General features: G+C 34.7%; 1 protein-coding gene across 1 annotated transcript; it reads right to left on the reverse strand.

Moving 5' to 3' along the window:
- Positions 1 to 323: 323 nt before the first annotated feature.
- Positions 324 to 21,503, reverse strand: LOC144967855 (uncharacterized). Its single transcript, XM_078905581.1, has 18 exons — positions 21,409 to 21,503; positions 15,762 to 15,808; positions 15,399 to 15,438; positions 15,049 to 15,171; positions 14,391 to 14,417; positions 13,848 to 13,937; positions 12,107 to 12,166; positions 11,325 to 11,498; positions 10,667 to 10,726; positions 9,731 to 9,983; positions 9,107 to 9,182; positions 8,761 to 8,902; positions 8,273 to 8,397; positions 6,472 to 6,592; positions 5,395 to 5,534; positions 4,855 to 5,012; positions 2,877 to 2,962; positions 324 to 1,121 (listed from the first exon to the last, which is right to left on the reverse strand). Exons 1-18 carry the CDS (start codon positions 21,425 to 21,427, stop codon positions 1,069 to 1,071), a joined length of 1,794 nt encoding a protein of 597 aa, XP_078761707.1. The 5' UTR covers positions 21,428 to 21,503; the 3' UTR covers positions 324 to 1,068.
- Between the last annotated feature and the right edge of the window lie 2,069 nt (positions 21,504 to 23,572).

Below are 23,572 nucleotides of genomic sequence, written 5' to 3' on the forward strand. Positions count from 1 at the left end.
GGATGTAGTCCGCTGGAATCCCGCAGACATGATCATGCCATTTCCAATGTCTGGCTCTGACAGTATCTGAAAATGTGCCCATCTCAGTTTTCTGCAGGAGATCCTCATTTCAAATGACATTGTACCAGAAGATTCTTAGGAGTCTTCTCAAATATTTGGACTGGAACACTTCTAATTTCTGATATACGTTTTTTGTCTTTTTACATTCTGACCCATACAGCAGAACATTGAGAACACCGCTCTTAAATTTTTTTTAGCTAGGTACTTTTAAAAATAAAATTGTTATCAATCTGGAGTTTATCCAAAAACATTAACGGAACATCTTTTTATGCTTTTAACAATAAGATGTTTATTCATGAGTCTGTACATATCAAAAGGTTAATGAAGTAATGCATCATTCATAAATTTTATGAAAAGCTGTACAAAATACTTAGAGAACGGTGATGATAACATACAATATCAAGTTGCAACTTACAGTAAGACTTGTTACATGTTACAAATAAAAAAAAAGTAACACAGAACTAGGCATACTGGTATGTTCCAGATATTCCAACTCTAAAACAAGCAGATTCAATGTCATAAACAAATTTCACAATCCTCATTCATTCAACCATTTATTTTCCTACCTACTGTCCAAATGATTGAATTACCTCGCCAACAGATACATTTTGCGTATTTTGCCAAAATATTAAGATCATACCATTTTAAATTTAACTTGGAAGAACAGAAGTCACATGCACTACCAGGAGTTAAATGTACCTACTATCTTAGTTTTTAAAAAGTAATAAATTTACTAGACCACAAGAGCTACTGCTCCACAATTGTCGTTGTCCCCCCACCCCCAGGCATTTTTTATTCACTACCTTTTCTTTTTAAAAACCACAAATGTAGATCCATTACAATTGTAAAAAAACAAATGATGAGAGACAGGTCAATAATTGTATTAATGCTCGGTAACATCATCGATTTCACGTTACTCCTTGGTCACTTCAAAGGAAGGAGGTAAAAAAGCTTCCAATCAATCAATCTCTGTTACGACTCTGGACAGGAACAAAACGATGAGCTGATCTAATCTGATTCTGACTTGATAGTTAAAGATGATGAATGGCTTTCACATGATGCTGTAGACAAAATGAGGAGAAAAAAAAATAAAGCTTTGTTCACAATCATGCATGACATTTTATAAAATATAATTTTTTTCCTTACATCATTTCTCAAGACAGTTCATGCTCTTCTTCAGTCTCTGTCATACCATTTTAACATATATTAAAATTATACAAACAATGATGTCAAGTTCTGCCCTATATTAAAACTGACCAATTTTTTTTTTCCATATTTTGAAAAAGTATGAAAATAATCCACATATACAAAACAGTGTTCTTTCAAAGCCATAAGGCTCATGGAGCCAAATCTCGGTTTCTACAGCATTTAAATGACAAATGTAATTGCTTCCCTTTGGATAGAACACAGGTCTATCACAAAGAACTTTCCACCAGATCTAACAAACCCAATCACTGCTAGGAGGGTCAGAAGAAAAATAATTTTCGACTTCATCCCAGATCAATCCCAGTCCCTTTGTATGTGAAGCAAGTGCCCTCCCAACTGCTCTATTGGGACCACCAATGTGCATATAAGAAAGTTAAAAATAAAAATAAACATCATAAACTCTTCCCAGAAGTCATCCACTATGTTGGCATTGTCTCAGCATGAAAAGAGTTAATCTTTTGTTCAAAAACAAAATAAATGTCACTTTCTTAATAAATCAAATCATAATTAACTGTGTGACACCACCACTCATTATGATACTCATCTTTAAGTTGAAGGATCAAGAGTTCAAATCATAATAGAGCCATTCGGATATATCCTCATGACTCAAATCCTATTGCACCTATTCCAAGTGTCACCTTTTTACTAACATAATTCGTACTGTCAAAGACAATAAGTAGTCCTTTAGAGCTAAAGGCTCGTAAACGGACAATAGCAACTGTTGTTACCTTATGAACAGGACGCTATTCTATCACTAAGTACTTTCCACCAGATCAAACTCAGCTACCCAATCAATGCTGGATGGAAAGGTTGAAGTGGTTTGTTTTGTTTTTTGTTTTTAAGGGTTTTACGGCGCTTGCAACACATTTAGGTTATATCAGCGCCAGTGAAAAGGAGAAAATGAGATAGTAAAAAGTTCTAGATTACAATTAAGCACAAGAAAAAGTAAGACAAGGAACTGGGAACAAATAGGGATCAGATGTAGATTCCAAGAACATACCATCAATGTACTTAGTTTGAATCACCATTAAGTCTCATCTGGACACAAGCACAGCCCCACTAAGAGGAATACACTCAAATGCTTACATTATAAATTATAACAAATATAATAATACATAACAGAGAGTGATTTACAAGGAAAAAATTATCTCCAAAACAATAACTATGCATTTGACTGTTTCCCTCCAGCAGACCCCGACCAGGGTCAGTACAAAACCAAACAATCTCATTCCAAGACAAAGACAGAATGCAAGTTGGCAAACAGATATAGGGGGATAGAAGACACAATAAGTACCTCCCTGCCCACTATGGGAGAAGTTGAAGTGGGGGCGAGGAGTCAGAAAATCTTAACATTACCCAGGATCCCGATCCCTTTGAGTGTGTAGCAAAAGCTCTACCATTTGAGCTATCAGGACCCCACAGTCAAGGATATTAAACTCTGATCCTTCCTATAGAAGCAGGGTATCATTCTGATGGGTAATTGTAATAGTGGAGATTCTTGCTGCTCTTTAGCCATTAAAAAGTTTTCATCAGTTTTTCAAAATAAAGTGGAACAAAAGTTTCCTAACAAACTATAAAGAGGAGAAAATAAGTTTTCATAAGCAACTTACCTTCTGTTTCCGGGTCTTGAACACTACTGTCTGATTCCTCTTTTTTGGTTATAGAAATACCTTGGTCTGGTGAGCTGTTTACTTTCCTAAAAAGAATGATGAGAGGATTTAATACATAAATATAAACTATAAACGGCATGTACAACTTCGAGAAGCAGCACACTTGGGTAAAACAAGTGCCCAGACAAGGGGAATGAGCATCCTTTTGTTTGTTTGTTTTGTTTGTTTTTAAGGGTTTTATGGCGCTTGCAACACATTTAGGTTATATCAGCGCCAGTAAAAAGGAAGAAAATGGGATATCTAGTAAAAAGTTCTAGAATTACAATAAAAGCACACAAGAGTAAGTAAGACAAAGGGGAACTGGGAACAAATAGGGATCATATGTAGATTCCAAGAGCATACCACCAATGTACTTAGTCTGAGATCACCTATAAGTCTCATCCGGACACAAGCACAAAATCCAACAAAGAGGAATACACTCAAATGCTTACATTATACATTAAAAATAAATATAATAATACATAACAGAGAGATGATTTACAAGGAAAAAAATATCATCTCCCAAAACAATAACTATGCATTTGACTGTTTTCCTCCCAGCCAGGACTCCGACCAGGGCCAGGAAAAAAAAACAAGTAATCTCATTCCAAGACAAAGACAGAAAGCATGTTGGAAAATAGATATCTGGGGATAGAAGACACAGTATGTACCTCCCTGCCCGCTATGGGAGGTCAGGATCCCCACCCAGATCCTTTTGTTTAAAAATCAAAGGAGAGTAGAATTACTAATTGTTATACCATCAAAAGGGGAAACTTGGCATCTAAGCATTTTGAGCATTCTACATATTCCTAGCCATATTGCAGACATTATCTTTCTTTTTTTTTTTCAATGACATTTTCAGCATCGAAAAGCATTACCAAAAAAACTAACTCCAACTGGTTCAAAACTAAAAAAAAGCAAATTTTCCCCTAAGGCAAAGTTAACTCGCAATAAACAAATATTTATTATAGGTAGAAAAGTTATATTTCATGGATGCACTTGCATACGACCCCCTGGAGTCTTCACATTTAGCTTTAGAAAAGCCAAGTACAACAGATTTTATGACACATTACAGACTTTACACATCAATTCTAAATTTAATTTTTAAAATTGTAGTTATGGAATATGTAAGATTTATACTCTAATTTTATATGTACCTATTATAAAATTGATAAAGTGTAGTTCAATTCGGTCATAATCATATATTCATTTCTGAAAAGAAATACAATTCTGGTTTAAAAAAAAAAGAATCTCAATTGAAGATACAAAAGTGGCAGGTATACATCATTGGTACGTTCTAGAATTATACTACAAAAACTAATGATCTTTTGAATATCAGCTTAGAAAAAGAACAAAACACCAAAACACGGAATGTTTCAGTCAAAAAGAAAAACAATTTTAAAAATCACTTAAAATCGAGACACACTAGTCTTTATTACTTTTGCTATTGGTTGGTATTTTATTCTTTTTTGAAGCTGTTATTCATTTTTTGTTCATTACTTTTTACAGACCACAGCTTCTAGCAGCTTAGTATCACTTTAACTTATGCAAGTGTCATGTGTTTTGTCATACTTGTGTTACGCAACTAATCCATATGAAATGGCATCTGCATTCCAAGATCAAAGTCAAATACTGTGCCAAAAATCTATTTTTAAGTCATAACATTTTTTTTATGATTTAAAATAAAAGCCAAAAATTTCAAGACAATTAAATTAAACCATTAAATGTATACAGAGATACCACCATTTTTTTTCAAAAGAGGTGCCAATATTTTAAAAATTACTTGGTTACTTTAAAAAAGCCTGCACGTGGTCGTGGAAATGTCAGCTCTTTATCCTACCATTCACAGTTCAATTTTTCATTTTTCTCCATTTGCCAACTTTTCTTTTACCATTTTTTAAACTCACTACGTACAATGCAAGTGTACTTTTCAACTTACTTGCTTTTAATGGGAAATTCAAAATCAGAATCCTCCGCCTTCCTCTTGTCCCCTGTCCTGGATACAGAATGCTGCCTCACTGGTTCCTCTTGGATTTTAAGTTGCTGAATTCTCCAGTCAATAGCTCGAAGCAGATTTTCAGAATCCTTAATATTAGTCTGTTAGAGAAAGTGTTATAATTGAGATAATTAAGCATGCTGCAAAATCAGGTCAACACTCTATTCCTTTTTTTAGACTACAAAAAGGAAGAAGCACTTAGAAAACCAAAAAACTACTTAGTTGAAAATGGCTACAAAACAAAAACCACAATGCAAAACACGAATATTGATATTTAGATTGTGTAAAAAGAAACATATTTAATCTGAAATATGATAGTGACTGTTGGAGTAAAAATTAAAAAAAAAAAAATAACAACAACAAAAGAAACCCAAAGAACTATGAAACTGCATTTTAGAGTCATATTAAGGCAACAAGAGTCCAGCCCAACTTTGAACACTTTGCTTAACTAAGTCGATAAAAAATGAAAACCTGCTCATTCACCGTAATAAGGAAGATCTTAATTGATTCATCTGTGTCCATTGCTGTGATTCGTATAGACCTAGACGAGGCCCTTTCCAACGACATGCCTGGCCAGATTTTTGCATTCAGCACCACACGTAAACTACCTTGTGTTCTCATGACTGAAAGGAAATTTAAATCTTTATTTGAAGCCAACTTATTCAAATGTTTGAAATACAATGAGATACAAATAACATATCTTTAAAAACACTGTGAATCTGTGAATGCTTTAATCAAAATAAATATCAGAGGCAATATATGTTTATATAAATTTAAATACCTTCCAGTTACAAGATACAATCATATTTAGGAATATCAAAATAATAACAGTACTCAGAATGGCTGTTGTGGAAGAGATTCCATGCTAGGGGCAATGTAAGGGCGAAGCTAAGCACCCTTATAGTTTCAGTGAGATGCGTCATGAATAAGATCATTTCAAATCTGAACAGTTTTGCCATCTTTTCAGAAACATATTTTTAGTTCAAATCATTGGACCACACTGAGATGATGATGATGAAGCATGCTGCAGGGCTGCCAATCTCAACACAAGAAAAAGTGTAAGATTCCTTGTCAAAAAGATTAAGAATTGGAGAAAAAGTGTACAATTTGAAAATGGAACCCTTCAGTCACATCACTCCCTGCCATCATGTAATATTGGAGGTAAATAATTCTTGTGACAAGTTTGGGAAAATAAAATTATGAAGCAATGCAAACAAACCATTATTTAATTTTATCAAACAACAATCAATTGTTTATACTTATAGTGTGGGAAGCATGACGAATGCCAAAAAAAAACTTATGAAAAACAGAAATAAAACAATGTTTGCTTAAGATTTTTTTTAAAAATAGCATACAATCTTACAAAGGTTAAAAAAAGCATACAAATATGCTTTTATTTGGCGTACAGTTGGTAGCTCTAATTTTTCATTTAAAAAAAGAATATTAAAAAAAAAAAAATGTGAAAACCTTTGTAAATTAGGAAAATCAGGAATGGGACCAAATATGAATTTCCTGATAAAATTGGTTGAGTTTAAAGTCTGAACATTTGATATGACTTACCTAGTCTTGACTGGAAATTGGTGTTATCTCTTGCAGACATGTCATTGAGTCGAATAGTACCTCTACCTCTTTCTACCCAGGACTCGTTGCTTGTTTCAAAAAAGAAGAGTTTACCGTTGGCCTGAAATTCAAATGACATTTTCATTTACACCTACATTTCCCTTCAACAAAAAAATTAAAATTCCTTGAAGCAACAATTACAAATTTTTATAAAATAAATTATAATTAGTCAATCAAACATTAATATTACAAATAATAAACCTAGAAATAATCAACTAAAATAGTTTTTTCTTGTAGAGAACAACGAATATAAAATATTCTTACTGAAGAGAATACATTATTTGGTCACAAAAAAAAAAAAAAAAAAAAAAATTTAAATGCATAAATCCTTTTTTTTTTTTTAAAACCCAAAAACATATAAATAGAAAGCAGAGAATGATCATAGGATGGTATTGTAAAAATGTTGTCAGTCACAATAAACAAAAACGACTAGCAGAGTATGATAAAAAACTACCAACAACCCTCTTAAATGACAAAGAAAGACCTATTCTGAATTAAACAGCACATGATCAGTAAAATGAAGAGAGTCTGGAATTATAAAGAAACTTGGATACAGTATATCAAGCACTTTCACACACAATATAATAAGCATGCGGTGCGGCTAAGTGGTCTTGTGGTATGACACTCGCTTTCAGATTGGTAGGTCCTGGGTTCGAGCCTCACTTGGCGTATAGTTGAGTCCTTGGAAAAGGCTCTTTACTCACATTCTCTCAATGTTCTCAGGTGTAAAATGAGTACCTGGCCGTCAAAAGGGTTGTTTGTCTCTGTCGAAATAATTGTAATATCGCCACAGGCGTCATGTCTCAGTCTATATGTTACATGTTGCTGTTGGTCAGGGGCCCCTTGTAAAGCGCCTTGAGCATATTTAGTGGATATTGAGCTATATAAAAGCCCAAGCTCAAGTAATCATATAATTGGATCTACCAATGTATATCATGATCCAAACTATGTACTACAAACTTACAAATGATCATAGATGGCAGTCAAAACATCAGGTTCACTAGTGAAACGTAAAAGAGCATATGTGAGGCAATTCTAACGTTTACAGACAAATTGAGAAAATTTTTATGAATGTCGATACATTCTAAATTGTTTTTTATGTTTATGTTTTTAAGGGTTTTACGGCGCTTGCAACACATTTAGGTTATATCAGCGCCAGTAAAAAGGAAGAAAATGGGATAGTAAAAAGTTCTAGAATTACAATTAAAGCACCAAAGAAAAAGTAAGACAAAGGGGAACTGGGAACAAATAGGGATCAGATGTAGATTCCAAGAGCATACCACCAATGTACTTAGTTTGAAATCACCTACAAGTCTCATCCAGACACAAGCACAAAATCTAACAAAGAGGAATACACTCAAATGCTTACATTATACATTAGAGATAAAAATAATAATACATAAAAGAGAGATGATTTACAAGGAAAAAAAATATCATCTCCCAAAACAATAACTATGCATTTGACTGTTTCCCTCCCAGCCAGGATTCCGGCCAGGGCCAGGACAAAACCAAGTAATCTCATTCCGAGACAAAGACAGAAAGCATGTTGGAAAACAGATATAAAGGGATAGAAGACACAGTATGTACCTCCCTGCCCGCTATGGGAGGTCAGGATCCCCACCCAAACATTCTAAATTCAAAATCAAAATCTCTAATAGTATCTAGCCTAACCATTTAACCTACTGAGCAATATAAAATACAGTGGAAAATTCATTCCATTGAATTATTGTATTGGTCATACCTGTAAAACATTTGATTCTTCTTCCTCCCCTGTGATAGTCTCAACCTCTTTCAATTCTGTCTTCATTTCATGTTTGGCCTGGTATTCCCTTGCCGACTCCTCCAGAGTTCTATTTAACTTGTTACCTGGTTAACAAAATAAATATTATTATTAATTATCAAAATAAATATAATTAACATTTTCATTGTGCATTTCTATCAGTTCGTCATGCTCGGTACTTCACAAGTCTTCATTTATTTCTTCATTTATATAATATGAAATTAAATTTCCACTTTTATAAATAGCAAGTGCTTAAAATGCTTAATAAATTTAATACCAACAACAATACTTATACCAATAATAATACATATCCTAATACTACTACAGCTAGTAATAATAATAATAATAATAACAACAACAATAATAATAATCAAAATAATAATTGTGATAATAATAATGTTAGTGATAATAATAAATACAATAACAATAATAATGATAAAAGTGCCTACCTGAATCTGAATCACTCTCGTCATCTTTGTGTGACTGAGTGGAACCATTTGTCTCCACCACAGCTCGAGAACCCAAAGACTCGCCAAACACAAAACCAGAAGATGCTGATGCTTCATTTTCAAAAGGCGAAGACAAAATGCCCTGAAAAATAACAAAATCATCACTTACACAATCTGTAAAAACGATGGTTATCAAATTAATTTGATGACAGCTTTTTCCAGACTAGCTTTATTAGTACCAATCATGAAACTATACAGCCAAAATATAATCAATTTTTTCTCTCTGTGTCACTTATCATCAATCTGCATTGCAACCAAAGCTTTGATAGGAAGAAAATTTACTTACTGTAACCCGTTGTGAGAGATTACTTCCAAAGACAAAAGATTGTGAGCTACTAGAAACTCCTGAAGTATCTTTCAATCTGGTCAATGATGAAAGAGAGAAACAAAAATGAGAAAAAAATGCAATCGGGACAACAGTTTATTCCGGAAAATAAAAATATTCTGTTCCATGATCAAGATCTAAAGTAGATTGAGCTCTCAGCAGAAATACTCTAAAATGACTTTTGTTTCATATTCCCAATACATCATGCTCAATTGAGAAGAGTAAGACAATTGGGATAGGCCAGAACCTTCAAATTTCTTTAAAAGTATAAGTAATCAAGCTGTCTCAACTCCAGTTTCTCAGCTTTCCATTAGCATATGACACTCATAATTATTGAAAAAAGTCACTGAGTATGGCTCAGTTTTACGTTTTTACAATTAACTACAACAAGTGAGAAGTGCAAAAAGAACATTTTGATTTAGTGAATTCAATTTTCTTCTGTCTGTAGGAAACAGAAAAATTCAATGAATAAAATAATTTGACAAAAATGGTCATATCACGAAACACTACCACTTGAATTGAAATCAAACTTTTTTTTTCAGTAACCCATACATTCAACTTTAAAAGAAGAGAGAGATTGGTTACCTGTTATTTTTGTTAATGTCAGGGACTATATCTTGGTTGTAAGGAGTGTTTTCCCCACCAACCGCCCCCTCAGCATCAGGTGGAGACTGAACGGTGGAAAGAGTTGGAGGAGGGAGAGAGGAAGAAGCAGAGGAGGAGGAAACCTCACTTCCCCCTGAGGTTCCATCAGCACCACCCAGACGGTCGCTGGCTGAAGACGCTTCACCAGACTTAGCATTCAAACTCAGTACTTCCGCTTCACTGGCTGAATCAGCTGAAAACAGAAATAACAAAAAGTATGAAAAACTTAAAAAGCATTTTTAACTATAAAAATGTGTTAATCTAATGAAGAGAAAAGAAATCTTGCACATTGTCGACAAATTCTTTGAAGAAAAAAAAAAGTGTGATGGTTAAAAACATAAAAACATCAAATATATCAATGTCAAGAACATCTTACACATCACTCTTATTCTTGGTGACTGTTTTTGTTTTTGAGGATTTTATCTTAATTGTGCCAATTTTAGGTCATTTTGGCACCAGTGAAAGGAAGATGCAATTGTCAAAAAATTATAGATTTCCAATTAAAAGCACCTGAGAACAAGTAAGGCAAAGGGGAATGTTCAAACAGGGAACAGAAGTAGCTAAGAGCAGGACTTCCGATCCGAAAGCAAGTGTCATACCACAAGACCACATAGCCGAGCAATATGAGAATGAGTTAAATACATCTCTATAACAATAGACCAGATGACAAATTCAGTTATCAGCCCTGATATTGCAAAGTTGCTTCCACCAGAAATAAATCAGACACAGCTACCCAATCATTCAGGAGTGGACAGAGTATCAGAAAAATATTCCTACAAAACCTAAAACACCATCAAGATTGCCAAGTGCAAGTCATAGTCATAGCCTCTAAGTTTAAGTCATCCGGTATTAAGAATATAGGAAGTCAACACTGACCTTTGCTGTCACAAGATTTGGTTGGGTCAGGCAATTTGGCTGGTTTTAGGAGTGGAGCTCCTGGGAAATGTAAAAATAACAGGAAGAAATGTGATTGAGACTGAATATGAAAATGTTTGTAGAATAAAATCTCTCGTCTTTCTCAATAAACGACAAAAAAACATTTTTAAAATAAAGAAAGAAAGAAAAAAAGAAAAAGAAATAAAAGCACAAAAATACGTACACACTCAAATTTTTAAAAAATAGTGAAATATAGAATAAATTGTGGCTAACCAGGCATTGCTGATATTCCTTATGATAAATGGTTCTTTTGTCAAAATAAGTGACAAAGATTTTTTCTAGCCAAGCATTCCTGATGCAGGCATACTAAATAATGATCACCTTTCAAAAGGGTGACTTTTCATTTCCAACTACTTAACTGCCAGAGAATTTTAACCCTATACACCACTAACAAGTTTCTTTTCAACATAACTTCTAACCAAAGAAAGTGATATTGTATTGCTAACATATTTATGGAGAAGACACTTACCTTACTCTATTTGATATCATAAATCATTTTAAGTTGGATTACAAAAATAAGGTAAACAGGATTCAAAGAAAAGTTCAAACTAAAGGAAAATAAAATAATCTTAGAAGAGAGAAAATGTAAAACACTTACCTCGACCCAGTCCAGGAGAGTCGAATGGGCCAGAGAATACTGAAGGCCTTATATAAGAATTAAATGAATTGAACGTAGAGCTTGGGGTGTCATGACTAGCACTTCCACCTCCGAACACAGCACTGGTGAGTTTTGGCGGAGCCAACACTGACTGCTTGGGGAAAGATCTGTTACCTATAATATGTAATCAAAAGTTTTATATTGTAAATGTATATATTACAACAACAATAAATAATATTAAAAAATACTGGCAAAGTCGTCAAATGGGAGTACATTGCACAGCATGCCTAAGCAATGGATCTTACTGATTTAATTCACTTCATGCCTTCCACTTGAAAGTCATCAGATATTACTGCAGTTTTGGCTGTTATTCTTATCTCTACTGTGAAAGCCTTCCAGTCTACTCTGGTTTCTATCGCTTCATTGTGTATATCATTGTCTTTTAAGTTATTGAGTTCCTTGTTATACTTAATAAGCAGCATTCTTGCAGTAAGCCATATATAATTACATTTGAATTTAATTCAGAACTAGTTACCTATAAATCTTTTTTTTTTTTAATTATTGCTTATAGCCTGATGCACATATCAACCCGAGTTGAGTGGTGTAATGTGTATTAAGAGCCTCATCCAAGGAAATTACTCTTGGGCCAGAACTTAGCAATAGTTGTCACCAATCTACAGACCATGCTCAATCAACATCACTTGACTCTGTTTTAAAACAATATACCACAACACTGAGTCACAAACGTCACAAAGACATACAATTTAGGAAGGTTAACTTACCTTCGACTTCTGAACTGTCTCTATTCACAGCGGCATTAAGTCTGCTGGGTGCTATCAGACCTGTAAATGATGGACATAAGAAAAATCAAATTCTAAACACATAGGTTCAATTGTATTCATATTTGATCATTTTCTCACCTTTATCAGTGATGATACTCACAAAGAGTCAAAAAGGAGGAAAAGTCTCGGAAAAACGGAAAACTCACCTAGAACATTCTTGCACCACAGGAAAGTAGGCAGCATGACTTCTTTTGAGTACAATTTTAAAACGCCCGGAGTCCAGTAAAAGGAGGAAATTTTATATATATATTTTTTTATTTTTTTTTTAAAGGAGGTATTTTTTAAAGATTTATTATATAAAAAAAAAAGTAAAAGGAGGAAATGAAGGAAATATCCGCGGATCAAGGATCTGAGGAGGAAAACCGAGGAAAGGAAAGAAAACCGCGGATTTCCGCGGATCCGCGGAAAAGTATCATCACTGCTTTATTCAATGAAATAATCTGAAAATGAACCTGAAAATCTCAGTCTTGAGATAGTCCCCCTTATGCTGATAAATCCCTTTTATTGGTAACAGTGACAATATTAAAATGATTCAAGATGCAACATAGTTTGGATTACAGTTCAAAGCAATATTTTTAAAAAACCGCTTTGTACGAGATCAACGCCAAAGCATTCCAAAGGGGAAAACAGATAATCCATCAAGCAAATTCCTGATGTCCGCAGGAATCACCCTTGTCCTAGTGAACAAATTAGGGGTTAAATTCTTGCCTCTAAGGAAAAATATGAAATCCTGAATGGGGCTTGAAATACATCAGACATTCTGTGCTGCAGTGAGCCGTAACCACTCTGCCTCTTCCCTTTCCATACAATTTTTAACAACACTGTTTTGGAAATAGCAAATCATTGATTTTCTCACAGAAATGTTCATTCTTTTTCTACATTTTCTTTTCGTTATATTTTTGGAAAGAATTCTAGCTATTCTGTGATGAGTTATTGCAACGTTTTATTGTCTTGTTGAAAAAGACTTGCTCGTAAACACCACAGAAGAAATAGGAAAGGCAGTAGACAGCAGAAAAGAAATAGATCTACTTGTTTCAGACTTTTCGAAGGTATTTGATAGTGTGCCCATTATGCACCTCCACAGAAAACTGGAATACCATGGAATTAAAAACATCAACCCAAAGTCCCCTGAAAAGACTATGGATGAAGAAAACGACTCAAAACAGAAGGAACAAAAGCTACTTTATTGGCTTCAAGGCTGGCTCTGCAATAAAACTTACTTGCGCGAACCAGGATGCATTATTGAGGCCCTGAAATTGTTGCAGTGGAAAACATTGGAAAGTAGGCTGAAAGAAAAACACCAACTTCTCCACAGAACAGTACATTCCAACAAAACAGCAGTAACTCTACCACAATATTTTACAAAACAACACTATATTCACAAGAAATTATTCTAGCATTACGTTCACAATTCTAACACTCAGAACAAACCCATATGAAAACAGTTTCTTTCCAAGAACCATCGAGGAATGGAAAAGTCTCTCAACACAAATCCTAGAATTTACCAACAACAAATTTGATCAACTATTAAACATCTATCTTTCAACTCAATGACACAATAATGGAGAAAGTTATCACATAATTGTATAAAAACTGCAGTGATGGGTAATTCACCTTTTGCATATATTGAACCTGCTTTCAAATTATAAAAATAAATAACCCATAGAACTTGATAACTTACCTTCCCTACTTTCAGTGCTGTTAGACTGATCAGTAGAAACAACATCTGACTTGAGAGGGGCCCTTGGAACAAATGGGTTTGTGTACATTCCTGAAATACAATTACCACAATCAAATAGTTATAATTATAATTCTTAACACGTCTATGAGTGAGCAGCTTATTAAAGTATTGATTTTTTTTTATTTTGAATATAATGAAATTTGAGATGACATCAAATGATAATTTATTATGGGTCAGCGGTACATCTTTGCTTCATACCCAAAAGGTACTGAGTTAGAATACCGCGCTCTGTGGCCTTGAGCAAGTCACCTCGTCCTAGCTCAGTTTGCGGCGCTGCACTGCGGCTGGCGTTAGGTTATTCCAGTCTTCCCTTGGAATAAACCCTAGAAACAAATTCCCCTATGGGATGAATAAAGGGAATCTATTTATTTATCCATTTTATAATCCCACTGCTACTCATGGGATGATTTATAATCCATATTTGATTATATAGTCACATTTAAAATGAAGAATAAAAATAAATTGGCTGAAAATGTTACTAACCTGCATTATGAGTATTTCCATAGAAAGCTGGGGAAGAAAATATAAATGTCAGATATTATCAGTGATTTGTTTTCTCACTTATTACTTGAATTATTTATTTTAAAAGGAGATTTTTGAGAGTAATAAGACAATGGCAATATAATTAACACCAGTTTATGAAATGGTAAACGAACACTGGCATTTGCTTGCTACTTTTTAGATGCGATACTAGTCTACTGCAATGTCCCTCCAACCAACCATACAGAGTTACCAACCCTATCATTACAGGATGGAAATAATGAAAAAAAATCTCTGCCGCACATGAGATCTAATTCTTTGTAAATAAAGCGCTTTGAGCATGTTTAGTGGATACTGCACTATATAATTTAAAAAGCTCAAGTTAATTCAATCCCTTTATTTGTGAGGCAATTACTTTACAAGCTGAGCTATCAGGGCCCCGACTTCAATTTAAAAGAGGCATAAGACTGATCATTGTCATAAGGAAGGTAAAATTGAAGAAAAAAAATATAAAGATTTTTTTTTAAGACTAGTAGTACTAGTAGTGTTCAAAGTTTAGAAAACAGATCCCTCTCGAAAACTCATACACACATATTTGAGACTTGCATATGTACATGATTATACTAATCAACACAAAAATAAATCTAACAACAAATCTTACCATTGCTGTAAGGACTCATAGAGGCCCCAGGCACTTTTGGAGGGTGAGACAGACAGCCAGATTCTGTAATGTCTGAACTGCTCACCTCTTGATTACCATCTTGGGCTGAAGAAGGGGCAGAATCTGGTTTAAAGATAAATCTCATTGTTATATTCAATTCATGACATTCTTATCAATGAAAATCGCAATCTTTGGAACTAGCACTCATCATTATTACCTTCTATCCTCATTATTTAACACCAAGTCAATAACTTCCTTTACATTCTCTAAAACACAATTTGAAAAAAAGTACACATCCTTTTCTAATATCCTGAAAATGTGCATTAAAATAATAAAAACAAGACAATTACCTGAAAATGGTCGGGCATGGGCACCAAAAGATGATGACACCTGTTTAAAAACAACAATAATATTAAGATAAAATCAATCATTTTTCTTTGGATTTATAAATATAAAATAAAACATAAAAATTCATGTTGATGTATTTTCCCAAATGAAAAATATAACCCGAAGTAAAATAGAATCAACAAGACTTGATCCAAATCCATTAAAAATAAAAATGCCCTTAAATCTTAAACTAGATAAGTGTATAGTTGAGCAGCATCTGAAAGTGATTTTGTTTAAACTTCAATTTTGAATAGATTCTATCTATAAATGTAATGCAAAATGTTTTAAAATTTAAGGCTTTTAAAAGTTTTTTATATTTTTTTTACCTTTGAGTCAGCAGTATCTGCACCATCATCTTCACTTTTAGTAGAATCTAGGTATAAAAGTAATAAAAAGAGATAAAAAAATAATGATGGGTCAAAATAACAGGAGAATAAAATTTTATGTTATAATCTAAAGACATGTTACATTGTCAGGAAAAAAAAAAAATGAAGATAAAAATATATGTGAACAATTAACAAATATAGTTCCAAAAAGGCTTTTAAGAATAAAAACTAAAGGGCTTTCGGAAAAAGAAAAAAAACCCTATTCTAGTTATAGTTATAAAAATACAGACTATTTCCACCCCACTATAGGGTGAAAATAGTCCACCAAGCTATTATCACTGTAAGGTGAAAATAAGCCAATCAGAACCACTATTATCCACTGAGTCCTTACTACTACTACCTACTGAGGGTTTTGTATAAATATAATTTTATGTCTAGATGTCATGGGTTCCGTTAGCTGCACATTCGCTCGTCATTACAGAGTCCGCGATTTGACTCCTTGGCGTGCTTTTTTCTTCTTCTTTTTTTTTTTTCAGATTTTTTTAGGTATTCATTATCTTTATTTGGGTAATAGTAATAGTTTTATTTTGATTTTTTTGTTTTGTTTTGCCCAATTTGTAAAAAAAAATTTGGGTTGAATTTAAAAGACAAAACACATTTTTTCTTTAGAATGGCCTTATGTATTTAATCACCATGATGGAAGTTGGATTGTATTACTTTGCGAGAATTTTTTTGTTTTTTTTCTCGTAAAGTTGCTATCAATGTCAACAATGGTGACAACATTAAAATGTCTATCTTCATTTTACTACCTACAATTTCAAGATGAAAAAAATTGTGTCTTTTATTTCGCTTGTTATATTATATTAAACGCAGTGGCTATTTTTACAGTCCCGTAAAGATGGTTCTCGGGGCTATTTTTACAGTCCCGTAAAGATGGTTCTCGGGGCTATTTTTACAGTCCCGTAAAGACGGTTCTGGTGGCTATTCTTACGGCGTTGCTGTAATAGATTTATAAATAGTAACAGATTGGCTGAGTTGACGCCATTAGCTCTAAAACTCTCACTCACTTCGTTCAGGTGCGGCTAGTTAGCAGCCTCTCTCTCTCTCTTTCTTTCTTTCATTCTTTCTCTATGTCTTTCTTTCTTTCTCTTTCTTCTCTCTTTCTCTTTACTTTCTCTTTTTTTCTATCTCTCTCCCTCTTTCTTTCTTTCATTCTTTCCCAATCTCTTTCTTTCTCTATTTCTCCTCTCTCTCTCTCCCGGTCTTTCTACACTCTTTCTTTGTTTCTCTCTCTCTCTCACTCTTTCTTTCATTCTTTCTCTATCCCTTTCTTTCTTTCCCTATCTCTCATTTTCTCTCTCTCTCCCTATCTCATTCTTTCATTCTTTCCCAATTTCTTTCTTTTTCTATCTCTATCTCTCTCTCTCTCTCTTTCCTTTCTCTTTTTCTCTATCTATCTCTTTCCCTAGTGGTACCTCAAAACCTAGGCAGAGGGGTCTGACCCAGGGCAACCACAACCTTGGTCTGACCACAAGGTGAACACCGCTTTGGCGGAGAACAATAAAACAACCTCTTAACTGGGAAGGGAGGAGCAATACAGCGACCACTCTTGTCTGGTCGGAACGAACACTGGGTTAATCGGTAAAGGAGTAGGAGCAACGTGATGGTGGGACCAAAGTAAAATGCCCTCTCCACCTCGGCGCCCCAATGAGGATCAGTCTTGGGCACCTCTATTCTTTTAGATCATGACCGCCCATGGTAGAGAATCATCATCATTATTTACTTTCTTTTTTTAAAAATATTATTCAAAAGAACAATATTTAAGCATGAGGTGTTTCGCAATGTGCATCTTTACCATGGACATCCACAGGGGGGGGTAGTCATTTGTCCACAATATGGTTGGGAGGGGGGGGGGGTTCTAAAATTATGGTCAAAATGTGTCCAATTGGTTTGTGAACGGCCTCTTTTCTGAAATTGGATTCAAACCCACTCTCACGTGAGAAGACTGCACCCTGAATGTTAGACGTCTACGTCTTTTAAAATTGTATAAACCGTTAGTCCTTCCTGACTGGTTATACTGGTAAAGTGTAAACAAAAGCCAACCTGTAAAGTATTATATCTTGAGGGGTGTCGACTCAAGCAGGAACTAAATATACTTTCAGTGTTTGATAATAGATCTATATTATGTATGTTTGACAGAAAAAAATCAAGACATACAACCTAACCTGCCCACTGATGATAGAAAACGGGCTGTTCTGTACTGCAAACATAACTTATGCAAAAAAAAATATATATATATGTAATAAAAATGACAGTACCGTAAAAATCGCTAAGAGAATTGACTTTACATTAATTGTTTGTTAATTTTAGTGTTAGCTTTAGATCTAAATATGTTAAATGAAATTAATTTTGCTTTCATTCACCGCCTCTAGACCTGTACATCTAAATATCGGGAGAAATGATATGTGAAGTTTTGTGAATACTGCAAAAAGGTGATAATCTATAACTATGCGGATAATTGAACAGAATCGCATCAACGCCGTAAAAATAGGCATGAGAACCGTCTTTACGGGACTGTAAAAATAGCCCCGAGAACCATCTTTACGGGACTGTAAAAATAGCCCCGAGAACCATCTTTACGGGACTGTAAAAATAGCCCCGAGAACCATCTTTACGGGACTGTAAAAATAGCCACTGCGTATATTAAAACCTGGTATTGATGCTCATTAAAATACACGTATTAATACAGATTTAAATATATAACTCATGATTCGACACCATTGACAACGTACTTTCAAAAATTAATATCATAACAAAAAATACGTCTCCTCCGCCAGAAATCGAAAAAGAGGCGGTCATCAGTGTTCTTAAATTATGTAAAAAGAAAAAAGCACCAGGTCCAGATGGACTTAGTGGGGAACTCATTTCAAACTGTAACAACCAACTAGCTGTCCCTTTCTTGCCTATTTTCCAACGTTCAATAGATGAACAGAAAATCCCAATTATATGGAAAACATCGACTATAATTCCAGTACCCAAAAAGAATCCACCAACTCAGCTGAATGATTATAGACCTGTTGCTTTAACATCAATTATTATGAAATGTCTGGAAAAGATTCTGAAAAGAGAGCTGTTGCAATTTATATATGACCAACACATACTTGATCCATATCAGTTTGCCTACCAACAAAATCTTAGTGTGGAAGACGCACTCCTCACAGTGATGCATTCAATATCAAATCACTTGGATGTTTCACCCGCCAACTACTGCCGAATCCTATACGTCGATTTTTCGTCTGCCTTTAATGCCATGAAAACCAACATATTAATTAGTAAACTGCATGCTCTAAACCTTCCCCATTACCTCATCAACTGGTATAACAACTTTCTCATCGATCGCCCCCAACATGTCAGAGTAGGTTCAAATATATCATCAGTAAAAACTCTTTCAAACGGATGCCCACAAGGGTGTGTAAGCTCACCTCTACTTTACATCCTCTATACAAACGATTGTGTGGCTAGCTTTGATAACTGCCAACTCATCAAGTATGCTGATGACACCGCAATACTCGGCCTGCTCAATGATTCCGTCTCCGAATTTAAATACACTGAGCAAGTTAGTAAATTCAGCAAATGGTGTGCCGATAACTGTCTAGAGCTCAATGTAACAAAAACAAAGGAACAACTGTTTGATCACAGAAAAATAGGAAAAAGAGCAAGACAAATAACAAAAATTAACAATCAGGCGGTTGAAACTGTTGAAACGTTTAAATACCTTGGTGTAATTATAGATAACAGTCTAAGATTTGAATCGCACACCAACAATGTCATCAAAAAATGTAACCAGCGCTTGTATATACTCAGAAAATTAAGGTCTTTCAATGTGAACAGAAAGACCATGATACAAATCTACAAGTCATTAATATTGAGTATCGTTTCGTTTGGCATCACAACGTGGTATGGAAGCTGTGGAACAAAAGAAAAATCCAAACTACATAGAACCCTCAGAGAGGCTTCAAAAATAATTAACACAGACCTTAGAAGCCTTGACACAACTTATATTAATGCAGTTGAGAAGAAATCTTTTACCATTATCAACGAAAAGAGGCATCCGCTGAACGAAAAATTCCAACTTCTGCGCTCCGGAAGACGGTATCTAGAAGCAAAATGTCGGACAAATCGACATAAGACAACCTTCATTCCAACCGCCATAAAATTAATTAACAAATCTTCTGTGGAAAAATGAGACAACCAATGAAAATAACGAGAAGCAGTGTCGTGAATCATCATCATCGACATTGCCGCCGTCGTTATCATCATCATCATCATCATCATCATCATCATCATCATCATCATCATCATCATCATTATCGTAGTCATCATCATCATCATCATCATCATCATCATCATCATCATCATCATCACAATCATTGCCATCTTCTTCTTAATATAAGACACTATATTTATAATATGGTTATCTGCTGTCCCAGCAAATATATCGTATCGTTCTATCTGTCTGTGTGTGTGTCTGTGTGTATGTATATATGTATGTATGTATGTATGTATGTATGTATGTATGTATGTATGTATGTATGAATGTAGGCATGCATATACGATGATATGCTGGTTTGTATGTATGTCTGCATGTATGTATGTATGTATGTATGTATGTATGTATGTATGTATGTATGTATGTATGTATATGTGTTTGTATGTACGCTCATTTCTTTTGTATACACGTGTAGAAACAATGTGCAAGCGTGTATGTTCGTGTATGGCTGTGTCTGTATTTGTAAATGTGTTGATGTTCATACCATGAACCAAACTGAGCATTGTTTACCTCACATGAATTGCCTTTAATTTGGACAATAAAGATTATTATTATTATTAAATAAAATCTGTATTTAAAATTAAAGACACGCATTATCTGCTTTGTTGTGCTGCAACATAGCTTGTTAAAATAGCTTTAAAATAGTACGGTGACAACCACCTTCCAAGATATCACTGTACGGTGAAAAGAGCCTACACAGACACAGTAGCAGCCTCCATAAAAATATTTACATTACACCTATTCCTATCCTATACTATAACTAGATATAACCAAACTCCAGATAGAGCCGTTACAGCGATGCGCTCTAGCTTCAATTCTTGTGAAAAACCAGAGGCCCAAGGCATTAGAATTTTATTTTTTAAACATGAAGAACCAAAGTTAGCAGAGGCCAGGCAGGCTAGAGAGTTACCCGGTCCTGCCTTGCCACGGCCATAGTGGAAGTGTTTGCTGCTCCTTTAGATTTAATTTGCCGGACGGGGGTGGGGGATTATGATTCGGTTCGCCATGGGAGGGTTTTGTGCGAGTACCTAGTCCTAAAAAATGTCACTGTCAATACCAATTTTATTTGGAGGAGCTTGACAAACTCCATCCAGTACAGTAGTCAGTAAGCTCAGTCAGACTCGGGCAGGGGCAAGGGATCCCTACCCCAATCCATTGATCATGTTTCAAAGTCAAACAGTATACTGATTTCAGCATGTGAACTCGTATGGACACAATGCATTGTCTACATGTGCATTCTTTTCATTGCCTCTTTCAATAGAAGGGTCATTGCGTAATATTGTCATTATACTTTACTTGTCCTCAGGTGATACTCACCGACAGCGTTATCGGCCATCTTTCTTGTTGGATCAAGTGTTCAAGAAAGTCACGTGACCTAGGTGGCGCATTTCGGTGTTGTTTCGATTCATTCTGACTTTCTTTGTTTCGCCAAGTTTTTGACAATAATTAAGAATAATTTATTCCATTGATCAATTCAAATCCAAACAGCAACCACCCTGTGCTTCCCTACTTTCGTCATTCAATGCTTTTTTTTTTCTTATTGTATGATTGGCGCGGTAAGAAATAACTGAAGGCCAATATAGAAACTGAGAGAGAGAGAGAGAGAGAGAGAGAGAGAGAGAGAGAGGTGGGGGGGGGGGGGGGGGGGGGGGGGGGTTAGACCCACAAATTATCAAGGATAATAATAATCCATCCATATTCTGTGGGTATAACAACAGTCAAGCTAAAAATGCATTAATGACCGCTATTATTGACTTAAACAATTTAAATCAAAGGTCAGAGTAAGCAGTCATTTATGCTGAACTTGTATTGAATTGGGTCACGTCATATAAATAATAAATGAGCTTTCGTATAGAGCAATATCCACTAAACGTGCTGCAAAGTGTCCTTGACCAACAGCAACACGTAACATGTAGAACGAAACATGACGCCTGTGTGGTGATTTTACAACAAAAAAAATTTCCGACTTAGACAACGCTGTAACGGCCAGGTACTCATTTTACACCTGAGTACGGTGAGAGAATGTGAGTAAAGAGTCTTTTCCAAGAACTCAACTATGCGCCGAGCAAGGCTCGAACCCAGGACCTTCTTATCCAAACGAGTATCATACCATAAGACCACAGAGCCACACCAATACGCAACAATGTGATGTTTGTTTTTGTTTTTTTTTGTTTTTTTTTTTTTTTTTTTTTTTTTTTTTTTGTGTTTTTTTTTTTGGTTGGTACTTTAAATTAAACTAAAATCTACTTCTAATCTAGTCTTACTTAAAAATTATATTTACTCTTCTGATATTTTCATATTTACTGACTTTAACGATGATTTTGTAGAAAACTGTACAACGGAGGTGTTATAATACAGTTTTTGACCAATCTTGAATATTTCGAAACCTCGGAGAAGCCCTCCCAAGGTCTGGCTGGTCCTCTGTCCGAAAATCCAATAAAAGTCAAAAACTGTATAATAAACTGTGATCCCTCCCAAAATAGTATCTACATTTAAATGTGCACATTTTAGACAATCTCCTTCTCTTCAGACAGTCTCAGATTTCAAAAGACCCAAAAGATTTTAAATTATAATGACTTAACTATAACTTATGACCAACCTTGTCATTATGTTTTGCGGAGAAGGGGGTGGGGGATGAACTAGATACCAAACGGGGGTTTTGGTACTCCAATGACCCGAAACGTAAAATTTCAGTTTTCTGCCGATGTAAGAAGTTATATTAATAAACTGACTAATTTGACTTATAAACGTTCGCCTCGTAATCAAGAGACTGTGATCCCTCGGCATTGCCTCTAATTCTATTGACAAATTCCTTACATTAGTCTCGATCTTTTTCGAGGGACTGTAGATCTGCAAGATCTTTTTCCGACATTTACTCTTGGTAGTTTCAAGTCTGCATATTATTGTTTGAATGTTTATTGTTGGCTTGCCTCGATATTTGCCTAGAAATTACAGAAAAATGTGATTTCATGATTTGTTTGTTGGAAAATTGTATCTACTAAATATGTGCCCGAGTAGTCTCCATCGTCTTTCTAATATTTGGACTGAAAGTGACGCTTCTTTGCATTTTTATTGAATGACTTGTTTTGTAATGTTGCAGGATGGTGGGTGTGAAGCATGATTCTTGGCCGTTTACTGTGGAGTGTGTCATTAGCCTAAATAGATAGTGTGCGCTTGACCAAGAAACTCACAACATTGCCACCCTGAAGTGTAATGGTCCAACACACAAAACTGTGTGTAACCTTGAACGTTTAAAGTCTGGTTAATACAATTTAGTGAGAATTACTCATAAAGTGGATGGCAAAAAAAAAAACAAAAAAAAAAACAAACAATAACAAAGACCTGGTGACTATTGCATTTTTTTAATCAGACTTGTTGGTTACATTTTTGCTTTATGTGTGTTTCTACGTAATTCTGCCTGGATTTTTGAGTTTAGAAAACCAAGCAACAATAAAAGGACAAATTGGTTCACTAACGTCTT

This window comes from Berghia stephanieae, chromosome 1 (assembly GCF_034508935.2).
Source record: "Berghia stephanieae isolate SIO BIC M18660-M18661 chromosome 1, UCSD_Bste_1.3, whole genome shotgun sequence".
Classification (NCBI taxonomy): Eukaryota; Metazoa; Mollusca; class Gastropoda; order Nudibranchia; family Aeolidiidae; genus Berghia; species Berghia stephanieae.